We start from the raw sequence: 16,881 nt of genomic DNA, 5'->3' as shown, positions 1-16,881 counted from the left end.
GGATAAAGCAAATATGTTTGGAGTGTTCGTATTTTTGTTTTTTAATGCATTTGTTTTGATACCTGCTGTGTACATTTACTGTTTCGTCTTGGTACATTCAACCTAATCATAAGCATTAAGCAGTTGTATGGTGTACAGCTCCTGGTGGTGTATTTCCCATGTTTGTTTTACTGGAGTCTCTTCCGAATCCCCTTCAAGCTCATATAGATTTTGTTTCTTTAATTACTCTTTCTTTCAGCGGCATGAACAGTAATCTACTGAACACTAATGTTTTTACTTTGGGTTACTTAGAGGGAGTATAGATTTCCCATTTCCCTATCCATATCTCATACCTGAACGCTCTCTTCCTTTTCAACAAATTATTTTTGTGTTTTGCCATCAATTATTTTCTTTTCTAACCTTGTCAACATTTTCAACTGCCTTCTGGTAAGTAGTCCTCTCAATGGAAACATTATTTGTAGTGGGTATTGGTTCTAATGTTTGAGGCACTGTTGGAAAATAAATTGGGAGAATGAAAACACAATCCTCTCCTCTGTATCCTTAATAGAAATTACGTTCTCGTTCATGCTAACTAGGCAAACATTTATAATCAATAACACTTTCATCAAGGCTTTAATAAAAAAAATAATCTACTGTTAACTCACCAACATAGGATTGTAGGATCCAAAAGCACCAAAGGACTTTTCATCCCTTGTGTACAATAGACGAGCCATTAATCTTTCCAAAAAGGACACACCTAATCCGTATGCCATGGCAAGCCTAGACTTTATAACTGGACCCAGCTGCAATGGATCTCCAGCAAGCACAATCTGCAAATGTGGTATTTATATTGTACAATCATTATTTTGTAATTAGAAGTCCCTATTGAAAGATTTTCCAAATCCATTTTCAATTTACTGTCAAAGATGAACCTCCCGCATCCTGCCAATCCCACTTAAATGCTCATTTTCTGACCCTCCTCTTTGAAGGAACAAACAATTAATGTGCACATAACAGATATTTACTTCCTACACCATCTCTTCTCCAAATGCATTACCTCAATTCAGAGAGCTGCTACTTTACACAGAATTGTACTGTTTGACACTTATTTGGGTTTGATCATTAAAATCTGTACATTCAAATACAAATTGCACAAAATAATAGACATTCATGATGTGTTTAAAGCAGCAGGATGTGCAGTATTAAAGGTATCAAACTGTACCACCTATTCCCTCTTTAAGAAAGTAGGCATCTTTCAATTAGAGAAAATTGAAGTGCCTCATTAGATCAAAATAAAGCCACACTTCCTCCCGCAATGGATACCCATCTTCTCCACATACACCTCATTGAGAACTGATTGGAGACTTGTTGTCCCAAGTGACATACCCAGCCCAACTGGGAAATCAAACTTGTATGGATAATAAAAAATATTACAAGTAAATATAGAACGTACAATTAAATCTATTAGTGTGATTCCAAAGCATATTTTCTGATTTGCAAACCATGTGATGGACATGAAATGTTTAGAGCCTTCGGAATATTTTCTATTCCTTTCAGTAAACATCCAAATGAAACCTTCAAAATGAGGATGGTAGAACTTCAGAAAGCAAAGGATAAGATTTAGAAAGCATACATACCTGTCCGTTAACTTCTGACATTAATCCAAGTGGAATGAGACACTCTGGTTCACTTGCCTGTCCAGCCTCATCCACAAAAGCATGTGTGAAATGTCCAATCCTAAAACATTAAAAAGAAGGCTTAGGATCTTCAAGCCATGTACACATCTGAGAATGGAGGAACCTAAAATGCATTTATAAAGTATTTTCATGGCATTCACTGCACAAAATCCTTTAACTGATATGGTAGGATGGAAACCATGAAGTAAGCAGAATTATTTTATGATGGGTGATAATTACACATTAGTTAGTGAACGAGGACACATTTGCAGGTATGTCTAAAGTAGAGAATAAAGTATCAAATATTTAAAAACTAAAATGTATTTAATAAGTCAAACTTTTGCTATGCACAAGCGACCAATTTTACATACATCTCTGTAAATACTTTATAGTGTTGGTAATTCTGAATAGTGGAATCAGGGAGAAATCCGTAGAGATGGTGTTGCGAACACCCAATCCCATCTAACTTAAATGTTAGGATACCCAGGACAGTATGGAGGTTGAGAGAGTTGTCATTGTTCTGTGAGAGGGATAGTGTCATTGGTCAGAGAATACACGCAGCAAAAGGAGACTCTAGTCAAGGTGCTTTCTCTGTAACCAGAAAATTATAAGGAAGTAAAATGGAATACTTTGAGGAAGCAGCCATGAAAGTTAATCTACTTCCAGTGGTGACGTAAGCCAAGACAGCTCATGGTGAAGTGTAAAGTCAAGTTATAGCTACAATGAAACTACCTTCTTTACTCACCTCCAGAATGGATGGTAGTCAATTCCCTGGCTGTTTGGAAAACAAAAAATACAAAAATAACACTGATGCAAGAAGCTTGTGAAAGAACAGGGTGACTGGCAACCAGTGTAGGTGTACATGTCTATGTGCCAAATGGTGCTTCTGTGAAACCCTCTCTGCTGGAAAAATAGCATACGCTTTAATGTCTGCTTTGGAGATGAGGAGATGCCATTTTGTGCCTTGACGTTCTCGTCTAGTCTGGTGTATTCTTGAAAATGGCATGGATTTTTCTGCAAGTGAGATTGTCAGTGTAAGCAAAGTCTGGTGGCATGGGCTGGCGGTGCTCAATGTGAAGTGATGTGGTAATAAATTCCCGAATCACTAGGAGGGCTGGTTCAAGGTGGGCAACAGTTTGCTGAAGGAGCAAGCTATGGCAGCTAATACATATGAAGTTGTGAGGTCTGTTCTATATTATTTTCATGATCAACTCAATTGCCCAAGTCAGCTAGCCTGAAGATAAGGGAAGGAGGACAGGTAGCACTATGGACTTGCTATACAAATGTCAACAGCAGGAAATGGTGGCGGATAATAGGTTCCACAGGGAAAGGTGGCCATAAAGAATATATTCTGGTACTCTGCTACAGTCTACTCAAGATATGCAAAATACATTTCAACAGTTTGCAATTGATCTCAGGGTCTGAGGGATCAAGGCTCTTCATTATAGACGACCAACAAGATTGCTTACCCCGTTAATTGAATATGGGTCTCAGCAGTAACATGCGGGATGGCAAGGACCCTAGCCACAGAGCTAATGACTGACACTTGAATTACACTGGATATGTCGTGCTAAGATAAGCTGCTGGCTTTAAGCTATTGTAATTATGCATTACCATCCAAGCATGAGACCTGGTTGCAAATATATATTTGTCAATCAGAGAGTTCAATTTAGCAATTCTAATAAATGCATAACAGAAGGAGGGATACGGAAAATTTAAATCCCATAAGTCAGATGTATTTGTTTCTTGCAAAGAAGACCTCAAATATTTGCTGTAGATTGAGCTTGGGCCACGGAATGCCATAGGGCGCCGACTAGAGACTAGATTGATTGATCTTTATCTTATACCATGCTTTAATAGAATGGCACTTTCTCCCTAGAATCTGCTGTGCAAGGTCCAATTGTAATCTGACTTGCGCAGGAGATGAACTCTGCAAAAGCCCCGAAGAACACTTGTAAGTTTTTGTTTGTAGTTGGTCGAAAACAAGGGCATATTTCCCATTTATTACTGCACCGCCAGTAGTGTTTTAAATGAAGGGCCATCCAGCTTCTTTGCAAGGAAACAAAAGGCATAAGTCATGGCAGTGCTTTTCTTCACCATATATTGTTTGTGGACTTGCAAGTTCAATTTGTTGTCAACATACTGACCCTCTCCAACAGGTGGGGATTAGACCAGTTGAATCCACCTCGTTATATAGCGCTGTTATTGTTCTATACCAGTATTCTGGGTCCAACTTAACAATGGCCTGTGGGATGCCGATAGGACCCGGTGCCCCATTATTTTGCCCTTTCATAATCACTTAGGTTACAGGTGCAATAGTAAGTTGATAATTAACTGGCACAAGCAAATGGTGTTGCATAGTACATGTTTTAAACTGGATCAGGGTATTTGCATCATCTACCCCAGCAACACTAAAGGTTTGCCTGGGAGACATTCTTGCCTTGAAAAGGTCTTCGTCAAGTATAGATTACCCATTCATCTTTGATAACACTCAAACAGTTTACTGTTCTTACATCCCCACAAATGCCATTAACAGTTGCCCAAAAGGCTCTGGTTTTAGTTTGATTGAAATTTAAGTGGAGCCTTGCCCAGAATCCTTCATGTCTCATTTTCTGCTCTACCAAAGGCTGTATTTATACTGCTTTTTCAAATATTTTATACTCTCCAAGGTATAGGTTGTGCTGAATTTCATGGTGTTCCCGATTTCTCGCCTCATCTTACCTGTCCGGCTCTCTAGTCACCCATTAGTTTGTCCCACTCTGGGCATATGTAATGAGCTATGCATTAATTATCTTGTTGAAAACAAGGTCCAAGCTTTTTGTTGAATTGACAAGTGAGGCTGTACTGGACGCCAGTATTATTTTCGCTTTTGCGACCAGTTTAGGCAGAGAGTGATGTGTCCAGGTTAAATGCTTCACATTAGTTGTTATTATGTCACCCAGGGAGGGTTGTCGTTTTGGGTTCTACAATTAATTACTTTAGGAAATTGCCACTGTTTGCATTGTTAACCCCAAACATTTTGCCTTTTGTTGAAGCCAGCTTTGATTGAAAGTGTGCTGGGACCCTGCTAACCCGGCTCCAGCACCAGTGGTCTTTCCCTAAAACTGTACCTTTGTCTCCACAATTGGCACAGCCCTAGCACATAGATAAGTCTTTTTTAAATGGTACCCCTGGTACCAAGGGCCCTGTGGCCAGGAAGGTCTCTAAGGGCTGCAGCATGTATTATGCCACCCTGGGGACCCCTCACTCAGCACATGCACACTGCCTCACAGCTTGTGTGTGCTGGTGGGGAAAAAAATACTAAGTCGACATGGCACCCCCCTCAGGGTGCCATGCCCACAACCCACTGCCCGTGGCATATGTAAGTCACCCCTCTAGCAGACCTTACAGCCCTAAGGCAGGGTGCACTATACCACAGGTGAAGGCATAGCTGTATGAGCACTATGCCCCTACAGTGTCTAAGCCAATTCTTAGACATTTTAAGTGCAGGGTAGCCATAAAGAGTATATGGGATTATGTCAAACACAAACTCCACGGTTCCATAATGGCTTCACTGAATACTGGGAAGTTTGGTATCAAACTTCTCAGCACAATAAATCCACACTGCCAGTGTGAGATTTATTGAGAAATGCACTCAGAGGGCATCTTAGAGATGCCCTCTGCATGCCAGCCAAACTGCTAGACTGACCAGTCTCCGCCCGCCTGCCACTTCCAGACTAGTTTCTGGCCACATGGGGTGAGTGCCTTTGTGCACTCTGTGACAAGAAACAAAGCCTGTCCTGGGTGGAAGTGCCTCACACCTCCTTCTGCAGGAACTGTAACACCTGGCGGTGAGCCTCAAAGGCTCAAGCCTGGTGTTACAACGCCCCAGGGCACTCCAGCTAGTGGAGATGCCCGCCCTCCGGACACAGCCCCCACTTTTGGCGGCAAGTCTGGAGGAGATAATGAGAAAAACAAGGAGGAGTCACCCTCCAGCCAGGACAGCCCCTAACGTGTCCAGAGCTGAGGAGACCCCTTCCTTAGAAAATCCCCCATCTTGCTTTAGAGGATTTAGACCAATAGGATTAGGGGTGTGCCCCCCCTCACCAAAGGGAGGAGGCACAAGGAGGGTGTAGCCACCCTCAGGGACAGTAGCCGTTGGCTACTGCCCTCCAGCCCTAAACACACCCCTAAAACTAGTATTTAGGGGCAACACTGAACCCAGGAAATCTGATTCCTGAAAACCTAACAAGAAGGAGGACTGCTGGCATGAAAGCCCCGCAGAGAAGGAGATGATAACTGCTTTAGCCCCAGCCCTACCGGCCTGTCTCCATATTCAGAGAACCTGCAACAGAGACGCATCCAGCGGGCCCAGCGACCTCTGCCGACTCAGAGGACTGCCCTTCAACCCAAAGGACCAAGAAACTACTGTGGACAGCAGCAATGTCCAAGACAACCAAGAAAAAATCATCTTTAAAGGGACTCCGACCTCACTCCTGAAGTGTGAGTCCCCAAAACTGTGCACCCGACGCTCCTGGCCTGTGCCCAGAGAACCCAACACTGCAGCGAGGACCCCCAGGCGACTCCCAGGACGTGTTCACCCTGAGACGACCTCCCTGCACTCCTACGGCGATGCCTGCAGAGAGAATACAGAGGATCCCCCTGACGCGACTGCCCGGTAACAAAGAACCCGACACCTCGAAGAAGCACTGCACCGCAGCCCCCAGGCCCAAGAGGAACCAACTACCGGTGCAGGAGTGACCAGCAGGCAGCCCTCATCTTTGCCCAGTTGGTGGCTGGCCCAAGAAGCCCCCCTGTGCCCTGCCTGCATCGCCAGAGTGACCCCCGGGTCCCTTCATTGATTTCAACACAAAACCCGACACCTTCTTTGCACACTGTACCCGGCCGCCCCTGTGCTGCTGAGGGTGTATTTTGTGTGCCTGTTTGGGGACCCCCAAAAAACTGAAACTCAGTGGTGGGCTACCTATGCCCCAGGGACTGAACTTGGAAGTGCTTTACTTACATGACAAACTAAGCTTTAGTTACCTCCCCCAGGAACTGTTGAATTTTGCAGTGTCCACTTTTAAAATAGCTTATTGCCATTTTATGCCAAACTGTGTACATTATTGTTTTCATTCAAAGTTCTATACTTACCTTTGCCAAGTACCTTACAATTTATGTACTTACTTGAATTCTGAATCTTACCGTTCAAAAACAAATTAAGAAAATAATATTTTTCTATATAAAAACCTATTGGGCTGGAGTCAAGTCTTTGTGTTCTCATTTATTGCCTGTGTGTGTACAACAAATGCTTAACACTACCCTCTGATAAGCCTATTGCTCGACCACACTACCACAAATAGAGCATTAGTATTATCTATTATTGCCACTATCAACCTCTAAGGGAAACCCTTGGACTTTGTGCACACTAGCTCTCACTTTGACATAGTATATACAGAGCCAACTTCCTACAATTACCCTCAAGCCCAGATGTTTAAGGGCAGTTACCAGCTCTTTCCCAATACGGTCAAGTAGTTTTTGAGAATGGCTGGCCTGGGGTTGTACTGCCCAGATTGCATTCTCCGCTGCCAAGTGCTCATCATCATCCGGTGCACATATTAGATTGGCATTGAAGTCATCTGTCACCAGAATTTCGCACCAGGGGTTGTAAATACGGTCTCTGTTATCTCATAGATTAGTTTCTTATACAATCACTACACAAATGAAGCACCGGAAGTTAAGAGGACATTCTGGTTTATTCTGAAAGTCAACACTTTTAAGGAAAGGAAGGTGCAACAAAAAATCTTAGAAGCCAAAAAAGGACATGGAATGCCGCCGGCAAGTGTGACAGGAATATGTATATAGTCTGGATTGTGCATGTGGTTACGGTGGAGGGTTTAAAAGGTGAATTGGGTGGCATTTTACAAAAATACAAATACATATTTTTTCACAGAATGGGGGGTGCATTTGATGGTTTTGAGCATAAAAGTGTGCATTAAAGATGTCAAACGAAGTTTGAAAAAAGTCTGTGGAGTTGCCCAGCACTCCTTCTGAAAAAGGAAAACAGAGCAAGGTTTTAATAACAGACATTTGTCCATATTTAGACTTCAAAGCAATTGATCTTAGCATTCCATCATACCAATGGCTTTATCATAAGAAGCATGATTATTAACAACCTTTAAGGTAATTAGGGATGTAAACTGGTTTACCTAACTCCTATTTGATAAAACATTCCAGAACTGCTGCACGTGCAAATGATGATCCGGAACCTTGATGCTTTCCAGATATCCTCACCATCTCCAGAGTAACGCTTGACAACATCACTGAGACTCTGAAATAATGCATAAGCATATGTTAACAGAAGAATGTGTTTTACTAAGTAAAACTTAGCTTTAAAATAAATTAGTTTAAAACTAGAGCCAACTACTACAATCATATACAAGAAAGGAAATTCTATGTCAGGACTGGAAGTGAGAAATATGCTCTTCTTTCTTTACTTTATTCAACAGCCAAGCAGACATATTCAAGCTACATTACCCAAAGGCACTTGGGAAAGCAATAACAGTTTATTAAACGTCATCAATCAATCAACAGTTCTCAGTGCCTTTATAACCCAACATCACTTGTGCCGCCTCCTCTTTCTTCTCTGCTCCTACAGCTGAGCTAAGAGCCTTGGGCCTTCATGGCATTATTTGCTTGTTTGATTTGGCATAATTTGTGTTTATTTCCTAGGTATTTGCTTTCATTCTTGCACTGCGGGCTGACCGTGGCGCGAAAACACTTGTCACTCATCGGCAACCGCTTCTTTGAGGAATCAGTGCCTCAGCGCAGTCCTTTGACCTCTGGAGGATGCTGCCTTTGAAGCGTGACTGCACACTCCCCTCTGTATCAGCTCCCCAGTGCAAAAGACTGTTTCTGTCACATCAGCGCAGCCACCCGAGCACCCGATCTGTATTCATCTGCCCCCTCACGCCTAGAGCGAGACGTCTCGTGATCTGGGGTTTGCATTTAAAGTGAAGTGCCTGCATGCTTCCTTCATAGACACTGGCCCAGGCCGCGAAGTGCCCTGTATAATACACAGGCGTACACGGTGTCACAGGGAGTTTTCCCTATCACTGGCCCTGCATGACCTGAATAACCAGCTGGGAGACCCCCACCACTCTAAATCCCTCTATACTTACCTGGTACCCACAGGCCTATCTGCATACACTGGTGACCCCAGTAGGTGTTGTGCCCCTCCGCTGCACACTCTGTTTCAAGTAACATTATGAGTGATCCTAAGGAGACCTACACGAAGGAGGAGCATGTGACTTACCTTCCCCTTGATGAGACTTTTTGCAGGATCATGGGTGTCTCCATATGGTCAACGGTCCAGCAGGCGGTGGCCACCTGGAGCAGAAACGTAAGCAGTATGCCCAAAGCTGTGCCAGAACCATGTGGGATGGTGTAGTGCTTTCCTCTTATTTAGTTTCTAAGCACTAACATAACACAACAGAAATGCACTTCTGAGGTCAAAGAAGACTTTTATTGTTGTTAATTCTTCCCCAACCACACTATTTTATGTATGACGAATTAGTAGCTTTCAAGTCCGCGTTAATCAAACAAAATATATCAGTTTGCAATATACACAGCAGGTTATATTTATAAGATATTGAATGCAAAGCAAAACAAATACTTCACCGTGTGGGAACTATCTACAGCTTCATCTTTCTAAGGTCTGCAAGCTGATGACCCCTGTCAGCCGCGAGAAAGAGAGATTCATCTACCCACACGGGATTGCTGCCAGCTGGCGCCAAGCTCCAGCACGAGGTCCGGCAGATTCGAATCTGACCCTCTGCAGCCTGTTACATTCGTTACAAAGGTGTGCCCCCTCCTCTCAGACCTGGGAAACTGAGCAAGCCTTTTGGAGACTGGCCAGGTCTCCAAGACTACTCCTGTTCCCAAGCTCAAGCAGAGAGAACAACACCATGTACCCTCTCTTATCAGGTCTAGTCTACTGTGAGAAAAACATCTTGGTTCTCTGGTGCAAAAACACAGCTTGGAAAAATACAGCTTGGATTCTCAACTGCAAGATCTAACTCCACGTTAAAGGCAATAGGCAGCTAACCTAAGCATCAAATGCAATGTCATGTTAAAGGCAATAGGCAGCTAACCTAAATATCAAATGCAATGTCTAGTGTCATGTCAAAGCCAATAAGCATCTAAGCTGAATACAAAATGCAATGTCTTATATCATGTCAAAGCCCATAGGCAGCTGAGCTGAATACAAAATGCAATGTATAATATCATGTCAAAGCAAATAGGCAGCTGAGCTGAATATAAAATGCAATGTATAATATCATGTCAAAGCCAATAGGCAGCGGAGCTGAATATCATGTCAAAGCCAATAGGCAGTTAAGCTGAATACAAAATGCAATATATAATATCATGTCAAATCCCATAGGCAGAATATCTAATAGCATGTCAAAGTCAATAGGCAGCTAAATTGAATACATCATGTCAAAGCCAATAGGAATGCAATGTCAAAGCCAATAGGGGGCTAGACTGGATACAGCATGTCAAAGCCAATAGGCAGAATACAGAATGTAATGGCTAATGCAATGTCAAAGCCCATAGGCGGCTCAACTGAATACAGAAAGTAATGGCTAATGCCATGTCAAAGCCAATAGGCAGAATACAGAATGTAATGACTAATGCAATGTCAAAGCCCATAGGCGGCTAAACTGAATACAGAAAGTAATGGCTAATGCCATGTCAAAGCCCATAGGCGGCTCAACTGAACAAAACATACCATGTGCTACTGGTGAACATTGAGCAACTAATATGCGCAGTGGTGAAACACAAAGTCATTGGTCAAAACAAACTCCATCAAATGGCAGTACAGATGGGAAGACTGTTCTGGGCCTATGTCCCCCTAACCTCTGGAGTGAGCCACTCCCAAAGCTTCCCTCAATTCTAAGCGTAAGAGAGACCCTGCCTCAGGCACTGACATAGATGCATTTGCCTCTGAAGTAGCCCTTTATGGCCCGCTCCCTCCTCACGGAGCCACACTCAACACCAGATTCTTCAGGGACACAAACCCTCCAGATCCCTCCCGCCTCGACTTGCCTTCCCTTGATCCGGACTCTCCTTTCTCAGATGGTGACCAAGAGATGGACATGCTTGATCCGGACCTCCCGTTGCACCCCTGCTCAGCCGACTGGACCCCAGCAGACAAAGTTGTATCGTACGTCGCGGGGGAGCTCCGCAAGCCACTTAACAAGGAGGTCTGCAGCTGCCTACATGCAGAATGCCCCGGTCCGTCCCTAAGATGGCAATGGTCCTAGAGGTTGACAAATGCATGGCTACCTTCCTGGGGAAATTCACATGTAACCCAAAAAAAGGTATTAGCAGGTCCTGGCTGACAAGCTCTTAAACATGTCAAGGCCTCTCACCCCTACTTTGGCACTCTTTTATCCCCAGACGTTCTACCAGGGCCCAAACAGCGATTATCTTCGTGGGGCACGTGAACTGCGCCATCTCCACAGAAAGGCATTGATCGCTCCTCACAGATCGACCCCTTACTGGGGGGACCTCGCCATATCTGAAAGCTGGCAACCTCGTCCAGGGAGGTTTGCTCGGTGACCCTTTTGTCCTCAATTTGGGCAAGTTTGTGCAGACCTTGCATCATTAGACAAGGCCCAGACTTCAGTCAAATGGATCTTTATGCCCCGGGATTTCCTGGGGGCTGGCCAAGGCAGGGGGCACTTGGCGACTGCTCACATCCCCAGGCACGCAGTAGGAGCTCTGCTTCAAGAAGAGGACAACACCAGGACTCCTCCAGGTTCGGAGCTCAGCCTACCCACTCGGAAGTTCAACAGGATCAGACATGAACTGCGTAGGATAGTAGCAAAGCCCTCCACTTCCCCTTCCAGATCCCCCGGATTGTAGGTCTGCTGTGCCCCTCCATTCAGGCCATATTCCCGGACCTATTCCACTCTCTGGCCCTGAAGCGTCTCAAAGTGATCCACCTCCAGAAGGATCTCACATACTCACAAGTGATCCCTCTGTTGGCGGAGGCCTGCAAGGAGATACAATGGTGGCTCACCCACATGGCAGCCTTAAATGGCCAGACGATATTACTTTCTTCTCCAGACCTGATCATAGACTCCAATGCCAGCGGCTCGTCCTGGGGGGACTACCTGTAGACGCTTTTCCACTGGAGGACAGTCATCTTGAGAAAAAACAATGCACATCAACTACCTCGAGGTCTTCGTGGGCTTAAATGTTCGACCTAGTGTCAGGCGAAGTGTTGTGTCCTCCTAAAGATGGGTGGTTTGATATATAAACCACCGGGAGGCACCCGTTCCAAAGCCCTGTCAGACCTGGCCAGGACCTTTTGGGAATATTTCCTCACAAACCACATCTTGGTGATGATGGAACACCTCCCAGGACAATCCAATCAGATTTCTGACTGGCACTCCAGACATTTGAGGGATGCAATTCATGGTGGCTTCATCCGTGCCTTTTCCGCACCTTCCAGTTCCTTTGAGGCCCGTTCTCTGTGGACCTCTATGCTTCAAGGCTGAATCACCAGATCTCCAGACACTTCAACCGGAGACCGGATCCGGGGGCGGCCACCACAGAAACGTTTCCACAGGACTGAAGTCCGGAGCAAGGCTATACCTTTCCCCCATTCGCCATGGCAACACGTTTCTCAGCACAGGTGCGGAGACAGGAAGCGGATGTGGAGGTGGTAACACCGATTTGGAGATTGCAAGTTTGGTATCCACTTCCAATGGAACTTTCTTGGGATATTCCAATCCCTGTACCCCTACGTACGGATCTCCTCCGGGATACCCCATTCTCTAGTGATGCATGGTTCTCTGTCACTTATGGCCTGGAGGATTATCAGGAACGCTGTAAAGTCTAGGGCATTGTGGAAGCAAGCTGCCTCTCTCCTCTCCAAGGCTTGGGTTGACAATACCAAGAAGCGCTACGGTCAGCGTGGTCTCGATAGTTGGGCTAGTGTCAAAGCAGACATCTGGATCCTGTGAGGTCCTACGTTGTCCATATCTTGAATTTTCTGGCCTCTTTAGGGTCTGAGGGCCCGGCCTATAGGTCGATAAACACCTTCAGGTCCACAATCTCTGTTGAGCATGCGCTAGTGGGCGATCACCCAGTGGGGAAAAATCTGTTGGTGAGGAAACCTATGTGGGGCATTCCCTTATCTCTTCCACCACAATCTAGATACTCAGTGTTGTGGAACATCAACACGTTTTTAAATCTCCTCCTGCCGTGGCAAGCCAACAAATATCTTTCTCGAAAGAACTTTCAGCCAAATTGGCCACTCTCTTGTCTCTACTGTTTTGCAGAAGGGTCTCGGACGCACACGCTCTGGACATTACAGGTAGAGTATTCACCCCTTAAGGGGTAACCTGGGTTTCTTACCCTTCCTTTTTCTGATTCTGTAAAGTTGTGTGTGGTTCGCTATATCAAAAGCTATGGTGCCATGTTGGCGGAGCTTCGCCACATTGGGAACAATCAATTATTGATCACCCTTTTGGGCAGTGTCTTCTCCAACCATCGTAAAATGGGTGCGATGGGTGATGCAGGAGGTTGGCACCAACACCAAGATTTTTGGAGCCCACTTGGTTCGAGGGGCGATGGCCTCAAAGTGTTCTCCCTTGGGGTACGCCTGGAGGACATTCTTAATGGGGCAGATTGGTCCTTGGACTCTACCTTCCAGAGATTTTTTTTCAAACTGATTCCACATATGCTGTCACTGCTGGTGGGGAAGTTACTACCATAATCCTTGCCTCCGCCCCTGACATAGAATGGAAATTGCCTAGCTATCATAACGGAACGTTTCAGTTCTGTTAAGGGCCGGAGAAGAGGATAAACCCACCACATAATGGCATAGCCATGTCTTCACCTCCGTTTTCTTCACTGTAAAGGTGAGCATTTTTAATTGATGGTTTGCTGATATTGCTTGGTTGATGCTGTATTTGTTGTTTGCTAATCACTGTTTCACTGATGTTGTACCTGGCCCGTTTCGCAAGGGTCATCTCCAAACTTTTTGCCTTCCTCCTCCTATTGTTCTGACCTCTTTTTGTTGGCTCCACGTCACTGCTGATTAGTGCTAAAGTGGATGTGCCCTCCCTTCTAACTTTCGTATGATTGGCTTACACCTAATTGGCACATTTAATGTATCTATAAGTCCCTTCTACAGTAGTATCCCTATACCCAGGGCCTGTAAATTAAATGCTACTAGAGGGCCTGCCGCGCAGTTTGCGCCACCCACAAAAGTAGCCTTTCAAAACTGTCTCAGGCCTGCTACCGCAGGGCCCGTGTGCGCAGTTTACTGCCACAGGGACCTGGCATCTAAATTTACTTGCCAGGCCTAGAGCTCCCCTTTTACTACATATAAGTCACCCCTAAGGTAGACCCTAGCTAGCCCTATGGGCAGGGTGCTTTGTGAGTAAAAGGCAGGACATATGCCTAGTTGTGTGGCTTGTACTTGTAGTGGCTAACAGCCTATTTTGTTCCTCACTACTGAGAGAGCTGCCTTTCTCATAGGATTACATTGGAAATGCCCTACCTTATGTCTATGTGGTATTGTCTAAACTATGAGGGATAGCATAGGGATGTTTGGTATCGTTGTGATGGTAGTGAGAAATACTGCTTACTGGTGTAGGTGTATTTTTTATTGCCATTATAGAAATGCCATTTTTAGTAAGTGGGCATTTCTCTGTGCTTATGACTGGTATTTTGCAGATCACCTCGAGTCCATGCATGGGGCAGAGTGACAGCTGGGTGTTGTGCATATCTTCCAGACAGCCTGCACACAGGTAGGGTGGAGGTGTCACATAGGTGGATCTGCATATGGAATGGTCTGCCTGGCCTGGGAGAGAGAGAGGCGGGCACACCTGCATTTGTAAAGGCTGTGCCCTGGCCTCACACAAAGGGCTTGTTTACACCCCCACTGATGCCTGGAGCCTGTGCTGGAGGAGAAAGGGGACACTCCCAGAACTGGTCAGTACTGGTTGGAACCTCTTCTCCCCCTTTTGTGGATACTGCGCAAAACTAGTATAAGTACAGAGGGTCTTCCCCCACATTTTTAGACACAATTGGACTACTGAACTGAACTATGGATGCTGCTGGAAGGACTCGCCAGTAATCCCCTTGGGGCTGATGCTGTTGTGCTGACATGTGACCTGCTAGGCCACTAAATGGGACTGTCACTGTCTCCCTGTTTGCTGGGGCTGGGGTCCTGCAGCCCTGTGCCCCATTGTTGTCTCCAGGGGCGGAGTTGTGTGTCCCCTGGTCCCCTCCATTTTCCCCTTTTCTCCAAGCGCAGGAATAGCATTTTTCATTTATTTCCCCAGAGTGAGGAAAGCACTGTGATTCCTGGGCCAGAGCGCTTCAGAATGATTTGTAACCCCAGCACATGAGAAGCATTTCATGGGCATCTGTCCCCGAGTGCAGGAAAGGCACCCCCTGTCATGGATGCCATGCATCCGCCTGTCCCCCCACCGCCCCGCACAGCCTCCAAGAAGCCGAACAGCTGAAGCGGTTGAGCGCATGCTGGGGGCACCAGCAGGAATCTACTTTGGGGATCTTCACCACTGCGACCTGGGCAAGGAGATTGGAGGAGCCAGTCCAGCGGGAAAGCCCGGAGGAGCAAGGCTGCCAACCTGCGGGCCCAAGAGGGCTCTAGGTGCACCCCCGAGGGCTTGAAGAGGGCCCTGAACCAAAAAGGGCAGCCACACTGCGTGGTCATGGGTGGCGGCCCACACCCACCATCCACAAAGAAGAGGCCAAGGGAGGCCCCCCTATTACCTGGAGAGGTGAGTTACCTTGCCGGCCATCCTTCCTCCTGACCGCAGCAGGGGTACACATGGCCAGGAGGGAGCAGGGAACGGGGAGGCGGCCCTCGACGGAGGTCCTCGGTCCTGCCAGGATTATTCAGCTGACAGCCCTGAGCCGGTTTGGGTCATGAGAGCTCCTGTACTAGGCCAGAGTTTTTTTTTTTTAACCCTCCCGCCACCTCCACCCCCCATAATGAGAGCACCCCAGTGGCTTGGTGCCTCGTGTGGTGGAACTGTGCCTCCTGGATACCTGGTGACCAGGCACTGTCACCTTTGTGTAAAAAGAGGATTGTGGTAATTCTGGTCAATGCTGCATTTTCGCTTCGCTTTCGCATCGAGGATGCAGTGTTTCAATTGTGGTTCTCCCCTGCCTGACTAACCACTGTTTGGGAGAGAGGTGGGGGGAATCTGCACCTGTGGTTTTCCTGCAGTGCTTGGGAGGGACCCTCCTTGACGGGGAGACAGGGTTGTGGTGAGTATCTGTCACTTCTTTAGTCGGCTCTCGTTTTGCCTTTCTCTGGCGCATGTTTCTTGGTTTTTGTGTGTAGTGCCTTGGTGGAGATGGGACACCCTATATATTTCTTTATGGAGTTTGGGGTTCTTTTGATATTGACGGTTTCTGTTCCACTGAGCCTGCCCTTCTTTCTAGCTGTTTCTTTTTTGCCTTTATTGGCATGCCAATAGTTCGGCTCCCACTTCAGTGGTTGCTCTGGACTTTCTGATGGTGACCGTCAGCCACTCGTCGGATTCTGGATTATTATTATTGTTTCCTTCTCAATAGAGTATTTCCTCTCCTCTTTCGCTTTCAGAGTATAGTTTCCTTTCTTTATTTTTCCATATTTGGTACGGACGTCCTTTGTGGTTAACACCAGCCCGTGGGGCTGCGTGCTGTAGACAGCTGGAGGAGCTGTCTTGGGTCACAGCCGGAGGAGTTATGCCACTAGTGTCCCCAGCCAGAGAGGTTGGGGTGCAAGAGACTGGTGTCCCCAGCCAGTGGGGCTGGGGAAGAGTAATCTAGCCAGAAGGGGCAGTGGTTGTCCACCCCAGTGGAGCAGGCAGGAGGTGCCCAGCTATTTGTTGCTTGGTAGTTGTCCACTCCATTAGAGCGGGAAAGAGATGCCCAGTAGTTTGATGAATTATAATTTCTCTATTACATTGAAAAGTTGTGATTACTGTTTGCTGTATACAGATCTGTGCTTCTTTGCATGCCACCAGTGGATTGTGTGTTATTTTGAATGGCATGTGAGTGTACGTGACACCTGATTGTATGTGATACTGTGTTGTGAGCTCTATTGGTACCGTTGGTTTGTTTTAATTATTGAGCCTCTGTTAAATGGAATGGATGGCATAAAATGCATACCTGAGGTTTGAATGTGTATGGGGTTTCTGGTAGACGC

The 16,881-nt window shown here is 46.0% G+C and overlaps 1 protein-coding gene across 1 annotated transcript in view; it reads right to left on the bottom strand.

Annotated features, from left to right (window-relative positions):
• The window catches only part of MOV10L1 (Mov10 like RNA helicase 1), a 933,047-nt gene that overhangs the window by 437,289 nt on the left and 478,877 nt on the right, over window positions 1-16,881 (bottom strand). Inside the window, exons 20-22 of the mRNA XM_069227566.1 lie at window positions 7,844-7,965; window positions 1,617-1,716; window positions 645-809 (exon numbers count right to left, since the gene is read on the bottom strand). Coding sequence (XP_069083667.1) covers window positions 645-809; window positions 1,617-1,716; window positions 7,844-7,965 — 387 coding nt within the window. The remainder of the gene's footprint in view (window positions 1-644; window positions 810-1,616; window positions 1,717-7,843; window positions 7,966-16,881) is intronic.

Source organism: Pleurodeles waltl, chromosome 4_1, assembly GCF_031143425.1.
Source record: "Pleurodeles waltl isolate 20211129_DDA chromosome 4_1, aPleWal1.hap1.20221129, whole genome shotgun sequence".
NCBI classification, from domain to species: domain Eukaryota; kingdom Metazoa; phylum Chordata; class Amphibia; order Caudata; family Salamandridae; genus Pleurodeles; species Pleurodeles waltl.
The sequence above is the reverse complement of the archived record's forward strand: the minus strand, read 5'-3'. Positions and strand labels throughout refer to the sequence as shown.